Source organism: Chiloscyllium plagiosum, unplaced genomic scaffold, assembly GCF_037043375.1.
Source record: "Chiloscyllium plagiosum isolate Xiang-an unplaced genomic scaffold, Cpla_swu_hap1 HiC_scaffold_16, whole genome shotgun sequence".
In the NCBI taxonomy this organism is placed as follows: Eukaryota; Metazoa; Chordata; class Chondrichthyes; order Orectolobiformes; family Hemiscylliidae; genus Chiloscyllium; species Chiloscyllium plagiosum.
The window spans coordinates 21294296-21318168 of NW_028270154.1; the positions used below are offsets into that span (position 1 = coordinate 21294296).

The 23873-nt window shown below is 42.1% G+C and overlaps 1 protein-coding gene across 3 annotated transcripts in view; it reads left to right on the forward strand.

Annotated features, from left to right (window-relative positions):
• Positions 1-23873, forward strand: part of LOC122556519 (E3 ubiquitin-protein ligase SH3RF1-like) — a 75051-nt gene that overhangs the window by 22995 nt on the left and 28183 nt on the right. For all 3 annotated transcript variants that reach the window (XM_087995205.1, XM_087995204.1, XM_087995203.1), the window contains 3 exons: positions 16003-16272; positions 18181-18276; positions 22385-22684. In XM_087995205.1, coding sequence (XP_087851331.1) covers positions 16003-16272; positions 18181-18276; positions 22385-22684 — 666 coding nt within the window. The remainder of the gene's footprint in view (positions 1-16002; positions 16273-18180; positions 18277-22384; positions 22685-23873) is intronic.

Consider the following 23873-nt stretch of genomic DNA (forward strand, 5'->3'; position numbering starts at 1 on the left):
TTGCCAGAAGGATCTGTTTTGAGACCACTGCTGTTTGTCATTTTTATAAATGACATAGACACAGGCATAGGTGGATGGATTAGTAAGTTTGCAGATGACACTAAACTCGGTGGAGTAGTGGACAGTTTGGACGAATGTTACAGGTTGCAGGGAGTCTTGGATAAACTGCAGAATTAGGCTGAGAGGTGGCAAATGGAGTTCAATGCAGATAAATGTGAGATGATTCACTTTGGGAAGAATAACAGGAAGGCAGAATACTGGGTCAATGGAAAGATTCTTGATAGTGTGGATCTGCAGAGGGATTGAGTTCCTGAGCTGTAATGTCATGCTAGGAGAAAGTGAGGACTGCAGATGCAGGAGATCAGAGCTGAAAATGTGTTGCTGGAAAAGCACAGCCGGTCAGGCAGCAACTATACAAAACGCTAGTGCGGCCGCACTTGGAATATTGTGTACAGTTCTGGTCACCATATTTCGGGAAGGATGTGGAAGCATTGGAGAAGGCTCAGAGGAGATTTACCAGGATGTTGCCTGGTCAGGAAGGAAGGTCTTATGAGGAAAGGCTGAGAGACTTGGGTCTGTTCTCATTGGAAAAAGGAGAAGGCTAAGAGGGGATTTAATAGAGACGTACAAGATGATCAGAGGATTAGATAGGGTAGACAGTGAAAGCCTTTTTCCTAGAATGATGACATCAGCTTGTACAAGGGGGCATAGCTACAAATTGAGGGGTGATAGATTTAAGACAGATGTCAGGGGCAGATTCTTTACTCAGAGAGTGGTAAGGGTGTGAAATGCCCTACCTGCTAATGTAGTTAACTCAGCCACATTAGGGAGATTTAAACAATCCTTGGATAAGCACATGGATGATGATGGGATAGTGTAGGGGGACAAGCTGAAAATAGTGCAACATCGAGGGCTGAAGGACCTGTTCTGCACTGTATTGTTCTATATTCTATTTTCTGTGTTCTAAAGCTGAGAATGAAGAGGGTAACATCACGTTCATCCACATTAGTAAGATCCAGCTCACCGGTAGTAAGACTGGGGGGACTGCAAAACCTAAAATATGGCATGCACCCCACAAGGAAGTGGAAGCTAGCATCTTGGGAAACTGTTCCTAATGCATGCAGGGCACTTTCTAAGTGACATGCTCCCTCCTTCCCATCGTTTTACAGCTAAGTTCTGAAACTACTTTTGCCTGTTTATAGGAAGAAAAATGCTAAAGCACCAGTAATACTTGGAAATGGATGTACTGAGCTCCATTTCGAAGTAATCGGGCAGGTTGGACTAGAATCGAGATCAGTGTGGTGCTGGAAAAGCACAGCAGGTCAATCAACATCCGAGGTGTAGGAAAATTGACGTTTTGGGCAAAAGCCCTTCATCAGGAATGAGGCAGTAAGCCTCCAGGGTGGAGAGATAAATGGGAGAGGGCTGGGGCTGGGGAGAAGGTAGCTAAGAGTGGAATAGGTGGATGGAAGTGGTGATGAAAGTGATAGTCGGAGAGGAGGGTGGAGCGGATAGGTGGGTAAGAAGATTGGCAGGTAGGACAGGTCATTAGGATGGTGCTGAGCTGGCAGATTGGAACTGGGGTATGGTGGGGGGAGGGGAAATGAAGAAACTGGTGAAGTCCACATTGATGCCCTGGGGTTGAAGTGTTCTGAGGCGAAAGATGAGGCGTTCTTCTTCCAGACATCGGGTGGTGGGGGAGTGGAGGAGCAAGAAGCCCAGGACCTGCATGTCCTCAGCAGAGTGGTAGGGGGAGTTGAAATGTTCGGCCATGGGACAGTGGGGTTAATTGGTGCGGATGTCCCAGAGCACTGTGCGAGAAGGCGTCCAGTTGAGGGAGGAGGTGTGGGCGTAGGTTTTGCAGTTCCTGCGGTGGCAGTGGAAGGTGCAAAGAGGGAAGGGTGGGTTGTTGGGGGTGTGGACCTGAACAGGTAGTCACGGAGGGAACAGTCTTTGCGGAAAGTGGGTAGGGGTGGGGAGGGAAATATATCTCTGGTGGTGGGGTCTGTTTGTAGGTAGCGGAAATGTCAGCGGATGATGTGGTTTATGCATCTGCTGTCCTCACTTTCGCCTAGGTTGAACAAGAATGTCTCATTTGCCACCTTCACATCAACTATTATGATGTAGGTTGCATTCTATCCAGGTCAGTAGGCTTGCTAACAGCCTTAAATGATTTTTAAAGAAATTAATCTAACTTCAAAGTATTTGAAAATAAAATGATGCTGCAGAGAGTTGAGTTTCTTAAAATAGTTAACATAGCAATATTTCAGCAAGGGCTGTCTCTGGAAACTACACTTGTACCCAAATTAGTGACAGAGCCTCATACAGTTATGTAGTTTACAGACAATTAACAAAGCTCAAGAGTTTCACTGCACACAACAAACTGGAGTAAGCAGCTATATACAGTAGTTAACCCACATAACCTTTTACATTACTGGCAATCTGAGAACTTGTTTAGACATTAAGTGGCTTCGTGACTGAAGGAATAAAGATTTCATTGTCAGCAGCATGAGCAGCACAGAATTCAATTAGTGGACCTTGTGGTCAAGAGAACAGTACCTATCTTTCTTTTTCCAAGAAAGACATTGGAAGTATGGTTGCAAGTAATGCAGTGAATAATTCAGAATCTACAGTCTTCCAACAAGACAGAATAGGTTTATTTAAAATTGATTTCTAAGGCAAATACTACTCAGGGAAACATAGACAGAATCAGCATTAATAAAAATATTAGAGGAGAAAGTGAGGACTGCAGATGCTGGAGATCAGAGCTGAAAATGTGTTGCTGGAAAAGCGCAGCAGGTCAGGCAGCATCCAAGGAACAGGAGAATCAACGTTTCGATTCCTGAAGAAGGGCTTATGCCCGAAACGTCGATTCTCCTGTTCCTTGGATGCTGCCTGACCTGCTGCACTTTTCCAGCAACACATTTTCAGCTCTAATAAAAATATTAACCAACTAATTGAAATTTGAATCATAAAGTGAAACGTAGCTGAACGAGGCCATTCAGTCTACTATTCATATGCTGAAATTACACTATTAACAGGGTGTGTGAGAGTAAAAACATCAAGCTAATTATTTTCATAATTCATCCTGTTTTATACATGGGCAATATTGGAAAGATTGTTAACTCTCCAGTTCCAAACTAGTGTGGATAATTCTCAACTACACTGTGAAGTGGACAAGAAAACCACTCAGATATATAAAAAAAAAACTCTACTACCATCTTTTAAGAGCCTCCAGCAATGGTTAATACAAGCTGGCTTCCCCAGTAATGCTCACCTCATGAGAATCGATTTTTAAAAGTTGATCATTTGACACAGTTGATATTTGGACTGTTAGCTCTGTCATGAACACAATCAGCTTTGTTCTGTCCACACAGCCAGCTCTTTAATAGTCAGACATGTTGCAGACATTATCAATTTCATGGCAGTAGCCCAATTTAAAATGTACAACTCAACATTCCAACCATCAACCATGATTCACTGCCTGGCGTACACAGTTATTACTGTGATCTTCATGTTGTAATTAATACTAGAGCAATTGATCATTTTATGATACAATGAACATGAAGGTATTTCTGTTTTTGTTTGTTTCAGATCTCAAACTTCCGTAGTTATTTGTTTTATTAAGATATTCAGTCCTGTTACATGTATGTTCAGCATTAAGAAAGTCCTGTTGAAGTCAGTATTATAATAATCATGTCAAACACAAAGCATAGTCATAGTTGCTGGAGCTTCGAAATCGACGTTTTGGGCAAAAGCCTTTATTCCTGATGAAGGGCTTTTGCCCGAAACGTCAATTTCAAAGCTGCTTAGATGCTGCCTGAACTACTGTGCTCTTCCAGCACCACTGATCCAGATTCTGGTTTCCAGCATCTGCAGTCATTGTTTTTACCTCACAATCATAGTTACAACAGTTAGCTTTTAAATTAACTTGTTTGCTTCCAAACATTAAGTACTAGTGAGATGAATCTTGTTCTAAGACTACAGGAATGGTGGTGTAGTGGTCATGTTACTGGACTGGAAAGCTAAAAACCTGGACTAATATTCCAGAGAAAAGAGCTCAAATCATACCCTGTCAATTTGTGAATCTGAATGAAGTTAATTAAATACACGTAAGGTAAAAGGTCCTATCTTTAATGATTGTAATAAGGTCAGCTAGCTGGAACTCATAGAATACGAGTTCCCTGATTATAACTGGTCCAATCCAGGAGCCCTGGCTGACAGATAAAAAGGGTGAGTGTCAGAGATACTGACATTCTGGGGCCTGATTCTGTATGAGCCAGTACTAAAGTCAAGGATTATCCATGTAAAATTAAAGGGTGATTTGGTGATGGGATACCAGCCTCTGCAGAGTTACTTCACTGTCCTCACACATGTGGCAGCCTCCAATGTATTGTATGGCAGTGTCAGTGTTAAATGGAATGTATTCAGAGTAACTCTATCAGCTTAAAACTGAGCATCCATCAGACACTGTGGGCCAACATCAATAATAGAATTGTAATCAATCCCAATCTGTAAATATTTCATTATGCAATTACACCAAGCCAATTGATTACTCTTGGCATAATAAAAAATGCAGAAGAGCAGACCAAAAGCAGAACCAAGTTTATCTGAAAATGAAGTGTCAACCTGATGAAGCTACAAAACAGCAACATGTTATAAATAAACTTGAGGCATCCCCCACACTTCAGATGGGACTTCAGATGGAAGCCAAAATGGATAATCAACTTTACTCCTTTGGCTGAAGGTGGGTGCAAACACTTCATTCATTTACCTTCATAAATTGGGCTGTTCCCATCGTTGAAGCTGGAACCTCATCTTTTTCTGAATGGTTTTTTTGATTGCTTAAATTAGATTCCCTACAGTGTGGAAACAGGCCCTTCGGTCCAACCAGTCCACACCGACCCTCCGAAGAGTAACCCACCCAGACCCATTTCCCTCTGACTAATGCACCTAACACAGCCAATTCACCTGACCTGCACATCTTGGCATATCGCTATCTAAGTTTTACAGCTATGCCTCATGGTGAAAAATAAAACAATACAATAGGGTGGCACGGTGGTTCAGTGGTTAGCACTGCTGCCTCACAGCACCAGGGTCCCAGGTTCAATTCCAGCCTTGGGCGACTGTCTGTGTGGAGTTTGCACATTCTCCCCATGTCTGCGTGGGTTTCCTCTGGGTGCTCCAGTTTCCTCCCACAGTCACAAAGATGTGCAGGTCAGGTGAATTGGCTGTGTTAGGTGCATTAGTCAGAGGGAAATGGGTCTGGGTGGGTTACTCTTCGGAGGGTCGGTGTGGACTGGTTGGACCGAAGGGCCTGTTTCCACACTGTAGGGAATCTAATTTAAGCAATCAAAAAAACCATTCAGAAAAAGATGAGGTTCCAGCTTCAACGATGGGAACAGCCCAATTTATGAAGGTAAATGAATGAAGTGTTTGCACCCACCTTCAGCCAAAGGAGTAAAGTTGATTATCCATTTTGGCTTCCATCTGAAGTCCCACCATTGCAACAGCAAAAATAACTTATATTTGTGTAGCACCTTTACCTAAGTGAAACAACCCCATGTGCTTCACAGGAGCATTGTCACACTTTGTTCTACAATGAGCCACTTAAGAAGATATTAAGCAAGATGGCCAAAAGCTTACTCAGAGGTTAGGAGTGCCCTAAAATGGGAAAGTGAGGTAGAGAGAGACAGTGGAGGGGATGTTTTCTCAATCTTGGAGCCTGGGCACGTGAAAGGTACCTGGCCACCATAGGTGATGAAATTAAAACTGAGGACAAGTCGGGGAGCAGAATTAGATGAGCACAGATATCTTGGAGGGACAGAGATTACAAAGGTATGGAAGATGGGTGAGCTCATAGACAGACACCTCGTGACTTTGCAAAGGCTGACAACCATCTACAAAGCACAAGTCAGAAATATGATGAAATGCTGTCCACTTTTATCATTGAGTCTAGCTCCAATACTCAAGAGGCTCAATAGTCTGAGAAAAAGCATTCCATTTGATTGACACCTCAATCATCAAAATGAACATTCCCTTCCTCTGCCATTGATGCACAGTGGCTGCGGTGTGTACCATCTCCAGACTGCAGTGCAACAACCTATTAAGGCTCCTTTTGACTGGACCTTCCAAACCTACAACAAGTGCTACCTAGGACAAGGCCAGAAGACACACAGGATCATCACATTTTCAAATTCTACTGCAATCTAACTTAGAACTACATTGCTGTTCCTTCATTGCATGGAATAACTGGATAGAGAGAATTGCTTTTTTTGGAATTTGGCATCATGGTTAGGTCAGCATTTATTGCCCATCCCTAACCGCTGAGTGGAGATAATGGTAAGTTGCTTTCTTGAATGTGGCAATGTGATTTAGGTACATCCACAGTACGGTTAAGAAGAAAGCTCCAAGATTTGTCACAATGACAGATCCATTGTTTGATTTGTCGGGAAGCTTACAGGTAGCAGTGCTACCATACATAGATTACCCTTGCCCTTCTATATGGTAGAGATCACCAATTTGGAAAGTACGCAAAGAGCCTTGGTACATTCTGCAGTGCATCTTGTGGATGGTACACACCATCATTGTTGTGTGACATGGTGAAAGAAGTGGATGTTGAAGATGGTTAATGGCGAACCAATCAAGTGCAGTGCTTTGCAATTGATGTAATCCACCTTCTTGACAACTGTTGGTGTTTCAACATCCGGGGAAAATGGGAAATATTTCATTACACTCTCTTGACATATTCCTTGAAGATGGTGGAGAGTTACTCACTACACAATTGCCAGCTTGTGGCATGCTCTTATAGCCACTGAATGGATGGTCAATTCAGTTTCTGGTCAATGTTAACCTCTGGGATGTTGATATGAAAGTAAATTTACATGAATAGGAAGTCTGAGTCTAGGACTGCAGAAAAGTCCAAGGAGTGGGAGTGAGAGAGTTTACAAACTCTAGCATTAAAAGAACAGAACAGAACACAATACTCTCAGTAGAGACACAGACAATGAGGTAATATAGTTAGATACATTTCAAACATAGAAACAGAATATTTTTCATCATGAAGAGTGTACATGTTGTAACACTTCTGTGGAGGACCAAACAAAGCTAAGATTGTCAGAAACCTTAGTAAATACTTTTTGGAAAGGATGCTTTTCCTAATCTCTCAGTTGTTTCACGTGTTTCTATTTTAAATGGGAAATAATATCTGTTTTAGATCCTGTATCAATTCTTTAAAAATAGTTTTAAATTACTTTTCAAAACCAGCAGATGACGCAAATTATTCCAACGACGCCTTTGGGTCTTCTCCTCATTCCAGCTCTTAAATAATGGCCTTTCATCAGACATCAAGTCATCGTGAAAGTATTCGACTTGCCACTTCCTCTCGGGTGTGACAGATGTGCTAACAAACCAGTCAGAAAAATGACACCATTCAACAAAGAGCTGTTAGAAATCCAGCTAGTTTAACAGATTGGCACTCAAGTTCAGAAGATGCTTAGAAACATTAAGACACACTTCTGGAGCAAGTAGGACTTGAACCCATTAATTAGTGCTTTTCATTATATGTTTATTTATTGAATCCAGTCCCAAAGCTAAGCTATAGGCTGTACATAAGCTGAGTTTAGGTGATTTGTCGATCAATTAATTTTAGTGGAAGGGATGTACCTCTTAAGCATTGTCTGTGTCTCTCCAAACAAAATTAAAGGTTTTGTACTGACAACCTTGCAGTGGAGTTCTGAGGAAGGGTCACTGCACCTGAAATGTTACTTAGAACATTACAGTGCAGAACAGGCCCTTTGGCCCTTGATGTTGTGCCAACCTGTGAACTAATCTAAGCCCATCTCCCCCCCACACACACACACACACACTATCCCATCATCATCCATGTGCTTATCCAAGGATTGTTTAAATCTCCCTAATGTGACTGAGTTAACTACATTAGCAAGTAGGGCATTTCACACCCTTACCACTCTCTGAGTAAAGAATCTGTCTCTGACATCTGTCTTAAATCTATCACCCCTCAATTTGTAGCTATGCCCCCCTTGTACAAGCTGATGTCATCATTCTAGGAAAAAGACTTTCGCTGTCTACAGCTGGATGTTACAGCTCCAGAACTCCAGAGCTACCGATAAAACCTAACACACTGTGTGCCTTCTTAACAGCACTATCAACCTGGGTGGCAACTTTCAGGGATGTATGTACATGGACTCCAAGATCCCTCTGCACACCCACACTATCAAGAATCTTTCCATTGACCCAGTATTCTGCCTTCCTGTTATTTTTCCCAAAGTGAATCATCTCACATTTATCTGCATTGAACTCCATTTGCCACCTCTCAGCCTAATTCTGCAGTTTATCCAAGACTCCCTGCAACCTGTAACATTCGTCCAAACTGTCCACTACTCCACCGAGTTTAGTGTCATCTGCAAACTTACTAACCCATCCCCCAAGCCTGAGTCTAAGTCATTTATAAAAATGACAAACAGCAGTGGTCTCAAAACAGATCCTTCTGGCAAACCTCTAGTACCCAGACTCCAGGCTGAACATTTTCCATATTTACCTTTGCTTTCTCTCCACAGATGCTGCCAGACCTGCTGAGTTTCTCCAGGGGTTCCTGTTTTTGGTCCAGGACTGGATGTTAGCCATTGAGAACATACTTAATGAGGCCTACTCCTACCATAGTCCAAAGCCTACCGTTTGATAGATGGAACCTGTCACAAGAAACTTGGTAGTGACTGCCCGTGTTTCCCACTCCCTTGGGCGATCTTGCTCCATTTGGGAACCATGATGGAAGGTGGCAGTAGGTGGCTTGAGTAGGTCATTGTGGAGTAATAGTGGTTTCAAACAGCGTGTGAGTAGTTTTCAGCCCCCAGATGCATGCTGGAGTGATGCTTTCAGGAAGCCAAGAAGGGTTGTTAGCCAGTGGTTTCCAGTTATGATGCACAACATTGAATGTTGAACAATGAGACCTAGGGGTGCAAGTGCATAGTTCTTTGAAAGTGGAGTTGCAGGTAAGCAGGGTAATGAAGGAAACATTTGGCATGCATGCCTTCATTGGTCAGAACATTGAGTATAGGAGTTGGGACATCATGTTGCGGCTGTAAAGCATGTTGGTGAGGTCACTTTTACAATACTACTTACAATTCTGTTCACCCTTCTATTGGAACGATGTGATTAAACTTGAGAGGGTGGAGAAAGGATTTACACGGATGTTGCTGGGACAGGAGGGTTTGAGTCATAGAGAGAGGCTGAATAGGCTGGGGCTTCTTTTCCCTGGCAGTTGAGGGGTGACGTTATAGAGGTTGAAAAGATCATGAGGAGCATCGATAAGGTGATTGCCAAGATCTACTTACTAGGGCGGGCAAATCCAAAACTAGCGGGCACAGGCTTAAAGTGAAAGGGGAAATATTTTAAAAGGACCTGAGGAGTTATTTTTTCAGAGTGGTGCATGTATAGAATGAGCTCCCAGGGGAGGTGGTAGAGGCTGCTACGATTATAACATTTAAAAGGCATCCGGATGGGTATACGAATAGGAAGGGTTTGAAGGGATATAGACCAAATGGGACCAGGTCAGATTGGTATGGACAAATTGGACTGAAGGAGTTGGTCCTCTGCTCTATGACACCAAGATATATATGTGATGACCTGTGCCAGATAATGAACAGTAAGTAGTCTATTTCAGAGTACAGCAAAGCAAGTAGTTAGATCCGGAATGCTGTGGCACCAGTGCCCAATGTAATTCCAATAAGTTTGGTTAACACAGAACTGAGTTGTGAACATCAGCAAAGTACAATTGCTGGATTGCACTGGGTACCTAATCAGAGTCAAAGTGCTTCCAAGGACCTTGGCACTGAACATCTGAGTGCCCTTCAGATGGCAAGGATGAAAATCATGCATGATTCCTGTTCCAGATCACTTCCAGTGATTTAGGTTGCACATGTGCACGTGTGATTTTCTAATGGAGCTGCAATACAGCTAAGCTGGGTGGTTTCATGGACTTTATTAGCCTTCCAACAGTCAGCAATTAAGCTTCGACGTAGAAAGTGGACATTCCATTGAGTGAGTGTGAGAACTACATGCCTGCAGGTGTTCCTGTCGTGAGGAGAGACAAGGAAGCATTTGGAGTGGGAAACAAAAATTAACAATAATCTGTAAGCATAGCACATCAGAGAAAGATAAACTTAAGGAACAGAGGCTATTTTACTCCTCAGAGCAGTGGATCATATTAAATTCACACAATAATGCATCTGAATAATGTGAAGTATATAACAATGGATTGATGTTTAGAAGCTTTCATTACATTTCTTCCAGGGCTTAATGTAAGGATCAAACTGGATTTGACATTGTTTGACCTATCTGCAGCACTTGACATGATTTGACTACACCATTCTGCTCCAATGCTTCTCCACCATGGTCCACTTGGAATTGAATGCACATACCTTGCTCTGTTTATCTCATTGTAACATTGGCAATGGTACCTCTTTATGTTTTCCTATCATTATCTCTGGTGTCCTCAAAGGATTTATCTATGATCCCTCCTATGTTATATGCTGCAACATCATCTGAAAACACTACAGCAGTTTCCACATGTACTGTGACAGTACCCAGCTCTCGTTGACCACTGTTTCTTTTCAAACTTTCTTTCGCCTTTAACAGATGGTATATCTCGCATCCATTAATGGATGGGCAGAATTTATTTTCCAATTAAATATTTTGAGGATTGAAGTCATTATCTTTGATTCCTGCAACAAACCCATTCCTAAACCTCCAAATCTCTCATTTCACTTATTTTCTGAAGCTAACTAGACTATATTTATCTTTTGAAGATATATATAACTCTAAGATAAGCTTCTGACTACCTGTCTTCACCATCACTAAAATGACCTATTTTTACCTCAGTAACACCAACTGACTATACTAGCTTCACAGCTCAACTGCCACTGAAACACTCATACATGGCTTATTTACTTCTAAACTTGACCACACCATTAAACTCCAGGTCAAACTGCCTTATTCCATCCTCGATAAGTTTGTGGTCATCCAAATTATTGCTGCTCAAGACCTAATTTACAGTAAGTCTATTCACTCTAGACTCACTGACCAATTCAGGCTCTGGATTAAGTGATGCCTCAATTTTAAAATTCTTAACATTGTTTTCAAATCCATCCATGGCCTTGTTCTTCCCATTTCTCTCATCTTTTCCAGCTCTGCAACATTTGGGAGCAGTTACAAATGGGAGGGGGCATGTCCTACAGGATTCTCTTCTGGTAATGCTTTTATTTATTCTATGATTTACCACCTGATTCAATCATGTTTGTTAGCACATTAAAAGAGGGACACCCTTTTGAATTTGTGCTGATGATACCTGTAATTTCAGTTCTAAGACAGATTGTGTTGGAAGTGGGATTTTCTCTTTGTATTGGGAGTTTTCAGTGTTATGAAGGATTGTAGTAGTATAGCATTTATTCAGTTCTATCAGAGAACTTTATCATTCCTAACTGCTCAGTATTGATTAGCAAAGCATTGAGCTGTAGAATATAATCTTACTAGTTATTTTTTTCTGTCAGTGTGAGGAGCAATGAAGTAATTGTGACTGGGGAATGTGAAAGAAGCAGACACAGCTGTCCTCAAGAGTGCGTAAGGCGACAGCTGGTGGAATTTGGGTCACAGTGACATGTCTGAACATACATCAGATCTGTGTACAGGCTTAATTTTCACAGCATGACCTGATCTGTGATCTTATTGTCTTCAGTGCCTTGAGCAGTGACAACTCCTCCGTCTATAAGCAAAGTAACTCAGGAAGGTATCTGTTTGACATAGAATATAGAACATTACAGCGCAGTACAGGCCCTTCGGCCCTCGACATTGCTCCGCCCTGTCATACTAATCTGAAGCCCATCCCACCTACACTATTCCATGTACGTCCACATGCCTGTCCAATGACTACTTAAATGCACTTGAACTTGGTGAATCTACTACTGATGCAGGCAAAGCATTCCATACCCTTACTGCCCTCTGACATCTGTCTTATACCTATCTCCCCTCACTTTAAAATTGTGTCCCCTTGTGTTTGCCGTCCCCATACTTGGAAAAAGGCTCTCCCTGTTCACCCTATCTAACCCTCTGATTATCTTGTATGTCTCTATTAAGTCACCTTTCAACCTTCTCTCTAATGAGAACAGCCTCAAGGCCCTCAGCCTTTCCTCGTAAGACATTCCTTCCTACCAGGCAACATCCTAGTAAAAGTCCTCTGCACCCTTTCCAAAGCTTCCACATCCTCTTTATAATGTGGTGACCAGAACTGTACACAATACTCCAAGTGTGGCCGTACCAGAGCTTTGTACAGCTGCAGCATAACCTCCTGGTTCCGGAACTCAATCCCTCTATTAATAAAAGCTAAAACACTGTATGCCTTCTTAACAACCCTGTCAATCTGGGTGGCAACTTTCAGGGATCTGTGTACATGGACACCGAGATCTCTCTGCTCATCTGCACTCCCAAGAATCCTACCATTAGCCCAGTACTTTGCATTCCGATTACTCCGGCAGAAGTGTATCACCTCATACTTGTCCACATTAAACTCCATTTGCCATCCCTCAGCCCAGGTCTGCATCCTATCTATGTCTCTCTACAACCTACTACATCCTTCATCACTATCCACAACTCCACCGGCCTTAGTGTCTTCCGCAAATTTACTAACCCACCCTTCTAAGCCCTCATCCAGGTCATTTATAAAAATGACAAACAGCAGTGGACCCAACACCGACCCTTGCGGTACGCCGCTAGTAACTGGACACCAAGATGAAGATGTTCCATCAACTACAACCCTCTGTTTTCTTTCAGCAAGCCAATTACTGATCCAAACTGCTATGTCTCCCACAATCCCATTCCTCCGCATTTTGTATAATAGCTGACTGTGGGGAACCTTATCGAACGCCTTGCTGAAATCCATATACACCACATCAACCGGTTTACTCTCATCTACCTGTTTGGTCACTTTGTCAAAAAACTCAAGATTCATTACGCACGACCTACCCTTCACAAAACCGTGCTGACTGTCCCTGATCAGATTATTCTTTTCTAGATGGTTATAAATCCTATCTCTTACAACCTTTTCCAACACTTTACCAACAACAGAAGTGAGACTCACTGATCTGTAATTACCAGGGTTGTCTCTACTAACCTTTTTGAACAAGGGAACCACATTTGCTATCCTCCAGTCCTCGGGCAATATTCCTGTGTACAATGATGATTTGAAGATCAATGCCAAAGGCTCGGCAATCTCTTCCCTTGCTTCCCAGAGGATCCTAGGATAGATCCCATCCGGCCCAGGGGACTTGTCTATTTTCACACTCTGCAGTATTTCTAATACCTCTTCCTTGTGAACCTCAATCTCTTCTAGTCTAGATGCAAGTATCTTCCTCGCCAACATTTTCATTTTCTATAGTGAACACTGTCGAAAAAAATATTTATTTAGTGCTTCCCCTATCTCCTCTGACTCCACACACAACTTCCCCAATCCTTGATTGGCCCTAATTTAACTCTTGTCATTCTTTTATTCCTGACATGTGAGACACTGACCAGCAAATATATTTATCTCCTGCTACTGAGATTAGTGGTGGAGGGAGTGGATGCTTATGGATGTAGTGCCAATCAAAAGGGCTGTTTTGTCCTCGATGGGTTCAAGTTTCTTGCATGTTGTTGGAGTGGCACCCATCCAGGTATGTGGGGAATACTCCATCATACTCCTGGCTTGTGCTTTGTAGATTTGAGGAGTCAGGAAGTAAGTTACTCACCACAGTACTCCTAGCCTTTGTGAGATTATGTAGCTACTGCATTTATTGATGGTCCAATTCAGTTTCTGGTCAATGGTAACTCCCTCGGATCTTGAACTTGACATTCAGTGATGGTAATGCCATTGAATGTCAAGTTCTAGTGATTAGATTGTCTCTTTAATGGAGATTGTCATTACCTAGCATTCTCATAGCACCATTACTTGCCGTTTTCCAGCCCAAGCCTGGATATTATCCAGGTCTTGCTACATTTTGGCATTGACTGCTTCTGTACTTGAGTTGTGAATGGAGTCGAACATTATGTATCTGTCAGTGAACATCCAACTTCAGAACTTATGATGGAGAGAGGGTCATTCATGAAGCAACTGAAGATGGTTAGGCCTGGGATACTATCCATGGAACTCCTGCAGAGATATCCTGGAGTTCAATTGACTTGACCTTCAGCAACCTTCTTCCTACATGGCTTACATGCTATGGATGATTAGAAAAAGATTGGTTTCAAAGATGTAATTAAGACCTGGCTGCTTTTTGCCAGTAGCATGGGTGGGCTTAAAATTGAAACAAACAGAGAAAATGCTGTAGAAACCCAGCAGGTCTGGCAGTATATGTTACTATTTTGAATTCAGCATGATTCTTCTTCCGAACCGTTCGGAAGAAGAGTCAAACCAGACTTGAAAAATTAATTTTTAAAGAAGTATCTTAATTATACTGTCGACACACACTTGTGAGAAAGCTGATCTTAAATCATTGTGAATTACTTAATTTTTACGAAATAGTTGCAGATAATTTGGTTGGTTTCTTCGTGTTTTTAAAAATATCAAACGTTTTGGTGTATTCTATAACGCTTGCACCTAAAAGAATCAGCAGAATTTTAAGAGGTTCCTTGGATGACTGCAATCAAATGTGGTTACCTGAAACTTAAAATAGTTATCCATTAGTTCAGCAACATAGCCAGTGTGATGGGTGAGGACAGTTTTCAAACTGATAAAATGCACAAATGACCCTGGAAATGCACAATGCATTGGATATACTTTACATTAGAAATCGTCAATCACTTGTGTAGATTTTCAGGGAAATTGCCCTCAAGAAATGGTAACTAATAGCACCTCCAAATCTTCATGTTTATTTTGAACTCTAATTCCATGCTTTCGCTGCATGTTCTCTGCATGTGGAGGAGAATTCTGCTTTGCAATTATAGGACTTCACCTGCAATCATAGAATCCCTGCAGTGTGGAAACAGGCCATTTGGCCCAACAAGTCCACACTGACCCTCCAAAGAGTAACCACCCAGGCCCATTCTCCTACTCTATTACCATTTACCCTTGACGACACATCCCTGAACACTATGGGCAATTTAGCATGGCCAATTCACCTAACCTGCACATCTTTGGATTGTGGGAGGAAACCGGAGGAAACCCATGTAGACACAGGGAGAATGTGCAAACTTTTCAATGACAGTTGCCCAAGGCTGGAATCGAACCCAGGTCCCTGGCACTGTGAAGCAGCAATACTAACCACTGAGCCAATGTTCAGAGATATCGTGCAGATATAGTATAACCACTAAGTTGGTGATTTATTTAAGCCATAGCTTGCCAAGGGAGACCAGTGCCTCAAATATGTATTCCTAATATTGCTACAATTCAGAAAATGTGTTGCTGGAAAAGCGCAGCAGGTCAGGCAGCATCCAAGGAACAGGAGAATCGACGTTTCGGGCATAAGCCCTTCTTCAGGAATCAACAATTCATCTTCTACCTTATTAAGAGTGCTACAGGTTAGAAATCTTCTGTGAAGACTCAATCAAAGCTTTAAAATTCTAACTTGGATTTTTCTGAGAGCTGCTGCTGCTCCACCACCATAACTTTGTTCAATGTCGAAGGTTCCAAGTGTAGAATGAGAGCCCACATTTCATGCTTTTATTTTAATCAAAAGGCTTGTTATATACACTTTGACCAGCTATTACACTACACATTTCTCACTACTTGTAAGCACTTGCAGCCAGAGTCAATCATGCTTCGTTCTGCATTGATGGAACGGGGACTGTCCTTAGCTGGAGAGTTTGAGGGCTTGAGGAGGAAGGGTGTTTCACTTGACGTTAGGAAAATAGTTTAAAGGTAGATGCTTTTTTATATTAAGTCTCTCAGGCATGCGATGTTGCTTTCTGCATTGCTAACTCTCAAATCCCATTTGCTAAAGCTGCTGATCATTGCAGGTGCCATGTGCGAGAGCGTTGTACACGTATGGAGGCCAGAAGCCAGGAGACCTCAGCTTTAAAAAGGGTGACGTCATCCTTCTCCGTAGGCAAGTGGATGAAAATTGGTATTATGGGGAAATCAATGGAGTTTGTGGAATTTTCCCTCTCAATTTTGTTCAGGTTATCCATCATTTACCTCAGCCTCCACCTCTCTGCAAAGCTCTTTATGACTTCAATCTGAAAGAAAAAGACAAGGAAGCTAACAAGGATCTGCTGCCATTCCTCAAGGTACTGTCAACATGATTTTTGCAAATCATTAAGAGGTTACATGACAATGGAAATGGCTTAAAACACAACAATATCCATGTACTAAAATGTCAATGGGAACTAATAATACATGACCATTTAAAAATCTTTAAAGGGTGTTCTTCATAAAATAGCTTCAGTTGGAACAATGAAGATGAAATTGCCTTTCGTGAAAGCAACAAAAGGATAATAGTGAATCAACAATTTACAGCCTTTTCCATTGACTGCTATTTCTTTCTATTAAATGATTTGAATTAGTATGACTTGGTTACTATTGTGTGTGTACCTTCCTTTAAGAGATCTCACTTTGAAGAACAAACACATGCTGTTTGTAGACAATATTATGTCCCTGCCTGGCACTTAGTCTGCTATGGGCCAGCAAGCAACACAACAAAAATCAGTTTGTTTATTGTAGCTTCTGCTCCATAATTTATAATACCGTTTTAAATAAGCTAATGCACAGAGGTAATAAATCCCTGATGACCAATTGATTATCAGACCACTATAATTAACATGACAGTTATGAGATCACAAAATATTAGCATTTTATGAATTAGGATTTTGGGCACAAATCGCACACTCCATGTAATTTAGATCAAAGTAAATTCATTGTGTATTGGGGAATTCATTTATGACAGGGAATGTTCCTTTACAGGGTATTATTGTATTATTATATTTCAAGGACTGCAATTTCCCCTCCCACCTGATCAACAATGCCTTCCAGTGCATCCCCTCCACTTCCTGCACCTCCACCCTTGAACCCCACCCCTCAACTGCAACAGGATAGACCACCACCCCCACCCCCGCCCCCTCCTCCCGGTCCTCACCTTCCACCCAATTAATGTCCGGATACAGTGCATCATCTTCTACCACCTACAGTCTGACCCCACCACTAGAGATATATTTCTCTCCCACCCCTACTGGTATTCCACAGAGACCATTCACTCCACAACTCCCTCTTTAGTTCCATGCCCCTCACCAACCCACCCTCCACTCCCGGCATCTTCCCTTGCCACCACAAGATGTGTAAAACCTGTGCCCACACCTCCCTCCTCACCTCCATCCAAGACCCCAAACGATCCTTGCAAATCCGGCAGAGAAATTCCTGCATATCCAAACACCTCATCTACTGTGTCCGTTGCTCTCAATGGTGTCTCTTCTACATTGGAGAGACAGGATGCCAACTTGTGGAATGTTCCAGGGAGCATCTCTGGGACACATGCACCAAACAACCCCACCGCTCTGTGCCTGTACACATCAACTCACCCTCCCAATCTGCCAAGGACATGCAAGTTCTGAGCCTCTTCCACCTCCCAATACTAGCCACCTGATGCCTGGAGGAAGAACGCCTCATCTTCTGCCTTGGAACACTCCAACCACACGGGATCAATGTCGACTTCACCAGTTTCATCATCTCCCCGCTTTATCCCAGATCCACCTCTCCAATTTGTCACCGCCCTCTTGAACTGTCCTCCCTGTCCATCTTCATTCCTACCTATCCGCTCCACCCTCCATTCCAACCTATCACCATCACTCCATCTGCATTTACCTATCGCTTTCCCAGCTACCTCACATCCAACCCCACCTCAACCTTCTTATTTATCTCTCAACCCCCTTCACCCACCCACATTCCTGATGAAGCGCTTAGGCCCAAAACACTGATTCTCCTGCTCCTTGGATGCTGCCTGACCTGCTATGCTTTTCCAGTGCCACACTTTTCAACTATTTTTATATTCATGCCTCCGTATTGGATGCATGACTTATGAAGCACATTTGTACTCCGGTGAGAACTCCTGCTTTATAACATTTCCTCACCAGGGGCACCTCCAAGTCTTTGATCAATGTTAAGCTCATGGTGAGTTTAATGAAGTTTTCAAACTTGTCTTCCAGAATGATATCCTAAAAGTGATCCGGAGAGTTGATGAAAACTGGGTGGAGGGAAAACTCGGAGATAAAGTAGGAATATTCCCCATTTCATTTGTTGAGGTGAGTAACCCTGGAAATTCTCCTCACAATTGATTGCATTTGTATTTTCTTTATCAGTTCAGTTGATCTTGGTCAGGAATGTAATTTTCTTTTTAAAAGTGGACCAATGTTTGCATTTGTGAAGAAAAATCCATGAACAAAGGTATCTATCCAATGACTTCCATTATCAGATAACTTGAGTCTGAAAGCATTGCAGTGAAAATGTACACATAGCCTTTTTAATGTTATGTTTGACAAGCACATCTTTCACCTTACGATACACAATTAGTAGAACCTCTTATTCAAGGCAGATCTGAACTCATCTTTGTAAAAAAAAAAAGAGGCACACCTTGTAACTTAGAACTGTCCAAAGCTGAAGCTATCACCGGAGAAGCTTGGGATATGCTAGGTTTGTGTGTTTTTCATAATTATCTGTCAGTCCAATTTAAAAATGCAGCGTCCAGTCCACACTAACAATTAATATAGTGTGCACACTTATCCAGTCACTCATTAATTTTTTTCCTCTACCTCTTAGTTGTATAATCATTTCTGAAATCGCCACAATCTTTATACAACTATTTGGAGCTATTGTTTGAAGCCTTGTTGAGACATGCACATTTCACAGTTAAAGGGAAATTATTTGCATTGTAACGTTTTTATTTTACAGAGCAATCCAGTTTTCCATGATTAACATTTGCTTGACTACTCCTAAACAGGGAAGGATTGCCTTATTGATTTTTCTCCTGTTCCTTCAGCATCAGGTTATACAATTACTAGCAATGAATTGTGATTACAAACACACACATGAAGAGAAGGAGTAGGTCCTGTTCTACCACTTGATAAGATCATGGCTGATCCGACTGCAGCCTCAACTCCATTTTTCTACTTACCCAATTCTCTTAGACTCTTGGTTGACAAAGGAGTTAATCTAACTTTACCATAAACATAGTCAAACATCTGGTTTTCAGTACATTCTGAGAAAAAGAAAAGAATTCTATTGATTAAAAACTCTCTGGGAGTAAAGAATGCCAGGTATTTAGGCTTCTCCTTTTTCTCTTTGTCTCCATTCTGAGTGAAGGACCCCTTATTTTTAAACTGTGACCCCCCAGTTCAGGTCACTCCCACGAGAAACATTCTCTCAGCGTCTATCCTGCCAGGTCCCCTCAGGATCTTATATGTTTCAATAGGATCACCTCTCATTGCTCTAAACTCCAACAGACACTGGCTTACCTATCTGATTTTTCCTCATAAGCTAACCCCTTCATCCAAGCAATCAGATGGGTAAACTGTTTTTGAATTACTGAATCAATAATAGTTCAATATTATGATCAAGATGGGGAACCCTATCTCTGACCCTGATCAGTTTTAAGAATTACCCACTGACCTTTGGATGTCTTCTGCACTTGACATTCCTGAACAGAATCTCTTGTTACAAACTGAACCAGAAGTCCAGCAGCAAAGCATGGTCCCTTTGCAGCATTTAGTGGGCCTTGTCCTGTGATCTGAACATCCAGCAGCATGATCAGCCATTTCAGTAGCTTCTCTGAAAAGGCTACGTATGTCAGAAATATATGGGGTTAAGGTGCCAATTGGGTGAGGAGGGCATTGTGCCATGGGTCAGACACATAGTTGGAATGCCAGTTGGTAGGGTAAAAGTAGCATGGTAGTTGGAGTGGGGTGCCAGACATGGAAATGAGAGTTTTTAGTGAGTTGGTGTTGGCTAGTGGCAGGATTGGTGGTGGGGGTGAGGGGCGGCAGAAATGTGGTGTCAAGACTGTTCCCAGATCAGAGGTTGACACTGGGAGTTGAGTTTGGCAGGATTAGAGGTAGTGAGGGTGGAATCATGTCTGGTTGTTGCAGGTGAGTGAGTGCCTGGTGGTTGAGGATCAAGGGGTCTGAAAGGATTGGGAATGTATACTTTGTGGAATCAGATTTGAATTGGGTGTTCATTTTAATTGTTATAAAGAAGCTAGAGTAGGTTTTAATTTAAACATTCCTGGATAACTATTAAGCTTAACATTTTTTAATTCATTCTTGGAACATGAACATCACTGGCTAGCCATTGTTTATTGCCTGTCCCTCGTTGCCATTGAAAAGGTGGTGGAGAGCTGCCTTCTTGAACCACTGCAGTCCTCATGCTGCAGGTAGCCCCACAATGATATTAGGGAGGGAATTCCAGGATATTGACCCAGCAATAGGAACAGCAATATATTTCCAAGTCAGGGTGGTGAGTGGCTTGGGGGCAACTTGCAGAGGATGATGCTCCCATGTATCTGCTGCCCTTGCCCTTATAGTTGGAAGCTGTTGTTTGTTTGAAAGGTGCTGTCTGAGGATCTTTGGTGAATTTCTGCAGTGCATCTTGTAGATAGTACACACTGCTGCTACTGAGCATCAGTGGTAGAGTGAGTGGGTGTTTGTGGATGTAGTGCTGATCAAACAGGCTGCTTTGTCCTGAATGATGTCAAGTCTTGAGTGTGGTTGGAGCTGCACCCATCCAGCAAGTGGAGATTATTTCGTCACACTCCTGACTTGCGTCTTGGAGTTGGTGGACAGGCTTTGGGGATAGCGAGTTTTGAGAAGATTTGTAGTTCAGGATGAGGTTCTGGATGTAAGTTTGCTCACTGAGCTGGAAGGTTCATTTTCAGATGTTTCGTCACCATACTAGGTAACATCATCAGTGAGCCTTCGTTGAAGCACTGGTAGTATGGATCACGTTTTATTTATGTGTTTAGGTTTCCTTAGATTGATGGTGTCATTTCCTGTTCTTTTTCTCAAGGAGTGGTAAATGGGATCCAAGTCAGTGTGTTTGTTGATAGAGTTCCAGTTGGAGTGCCATGCTTCTAGGAATTCTCGTGCATCCCTCTGTTTGGCTTGTGCTAGAATGGATGTGTTGTCCCATTCAAAGTGGTGTCCTTCCTCATCTGTATGTAATGATACTAGTGAGAGTGGATTGTGTCTTTTTGTGGCTAGCTGATGTTCATATATCCTGTTGGCTAGTTTTCTGTCTGTTTGTCCAATGTAGTGTTTGTTACAGTTCTTGTAAGGCATTTTGTAAATGACATTAGTTTTGCTTGTTGTCTGTATGGGGTCTTTCAAGTTCATTAGCTGCTGTTTTGGTGTGTTGGTGGGTTTGTGGGCTACCATGATGCCAAGGGGGCTTTGGGGAGTCAGGAATTGGGTTACTCGCTACAATATTCCTAGCCTCTAACCTGCTCTTGTAGCCGCTGTGAGGCAGAGTTAAAAGCCTCTGAACTCTCCGACTTTAATGGGCCCTTTTGGATGGTCCTACGTGTGGGGAAATTACACACTGGACAACTTAATTTCCTTGGTGATTCATACAGAGTCAGCTGCATTAGCAATTTCATATTGTTCCAACAGACAACTCCAGTGTTGCTCCAACAATTCTCTGGCTATCAGAATATCAGGTGCATTATAATATTTCTCCAAATAAGAAAATTTACCATACAAAACAATATTAGTTAAAATTTATAGAGTAGTGGGCCAGCTCAGAAGATTTGCAAGGCTGTATGCTACAGAGCCGAGCGACATTCTTCCATGCTTTAAGATTCATCCAGAGGGCTCAAAGTACGTGTTAATCACTCGATGTACATATCAATTTCTTGTCTCCCTTATTATTACAGAGGTAATATTAAAATAATAATACCTTTGTCAAAATATCTGCGAGGGAAATGCAATACGAGTGCAATATTTGTATGTAGCCCATACCACAATTTTCACTATGAGCCAGATGCAGCCTTACAGGGAATGTGGGCAAGTGATAGGATGAATCTTCTCAGAACTGAGGTGAAACATCTCATAGTCTGTTTGCTCAGCTTCATTGACAAATAGTTTGGAGCAAGTTAACTGCATTGATCTCTCTGCCAGGCTTTGATATCCAGGACCCAAAAAGAAAGAAGTGAAAACATTCTTTCTTTTATGAAAAGAAACACATTAGAGTGAAAGAATGTAAATAAATTTCTAGAAACATTATCTACATGACACATTCATTTTATGTTCTATTTACATATTTACGTAAGTATGTGGGTAAAATATGCTCTATTTACATATTTATGTAAATATGTGGATAAAAATAATTCACCCAATTATTTCTTTCTTTTGTCTCCTACAGATGAACTCAACAGCAAAACAGTTATTAGCAATCAAAAGGCCAGATGGGAAAGATGGCAAATGTCAAGGCAGTGTGGCAGTGACTAATTCGAGCACAGCGATCAAACGCACAGAGACAGGGAGAGTGGCTGCTAAAGACACTCGCCACACAAGTGCAATGAATATACTAAACCGAATCTCCCACCCATCTCCATCCACCCAGCCCTTGCAGATCAGTTCGCCAGTGCTGATTAGCTCTAGTAACCCAGCTGTTGTGGCCCAGATTGCAGAAAGAAGGAGTCCATCCAGTCCCACCAGCAAGGTATCACTTTTTTGCTTTATCTCAAAACTCTTGGTGCCAAGATGGAAAGTGTTCTGAAATCCTGTGGCGGTGTAAAGCAATATTGAATCTAGTTAAACTGTCTTAGGATGCTTACTGCAAATTGGATCAGTCCTTCATTTTATCAGAGTTGAATAGCACTCCATATAGGCAAGGGAGTCCTTCTGAATGGAGACCTGTACCCGCCCACCCCCCCCAACCATTGCCACTAAAATTACACACAATGGGAATGTTGGCAAGAATCCCAGAATCAGCTCCTGCCAACCAATTTTAAAAAGCCTCGGTCCATCCTCAGGCGGACAGAGGGATGAACATCCAGTGTAATGACTTTATCTGTTTTAGTCAAGCACAGGCAGTGGTAAAAAGAATTTTGCATTTATAAAGCACCGGTTATGTCTCTCGAGTATTATGCTGACCCTCCGTCACAGTTGCCTTGTGTACAAATGTAGCAGGTATTTTGTGCTTAGTCAGACACTCCAAACACGATTACGATGAGGCTTTGATCTTCAAAGTAAAGAAAGCCAAGCTATGAAAGTAATATTGACTTGGAAATTGTGCAAATGCTTGGAAATATTACAACAGAACCTCTAACACCTACTGAAATAGATAGTTTTGCTGTAGTGTTTCCAACTCCTTGAAGGTTTTTCCAGAGGGAAATAACCTTCAAGGGTGACTACCCACACACAGGAAACCAGCAGAGACGTCTTTGCTGCCATGGTCAGTATCTCCTGCCCTATTCCAACTTTCTTGAGAACATTGGTGGTGGTGGGTCTCCTCCTTCAGCCTCTGCTGTCCTGGTAAGGATGGTGTTCCCACAATCTATTAGTGAGGGAGTTCTGGAATTCTGGCTTTGTGTAATGAAGGACTGGCAAGAAATGCCTATGTCAGTAAAGTACATGATTATGAAAGATTTGGAGCTGGTGATGTTTCTGTGACCTTGTTATTGCTTTTCTCAATGTTGGAAGTCGGTGATTGCAGGGTGGAATGTTCAGGTAGCTTTCAGCTTGTCAGACTGCATATCTGATATCTTGTGCTGAAATGAGCAGAAACTTTATCCACTTAGATACTGGGATGGTTGAAGTCATTGACTGTTCGCTCGGACAGTAGAATAGCTTGAGTCTTGTTTGCCGACTGGAATTGCAAACTGCTTTAGTTCCACCATTTGTGAGGT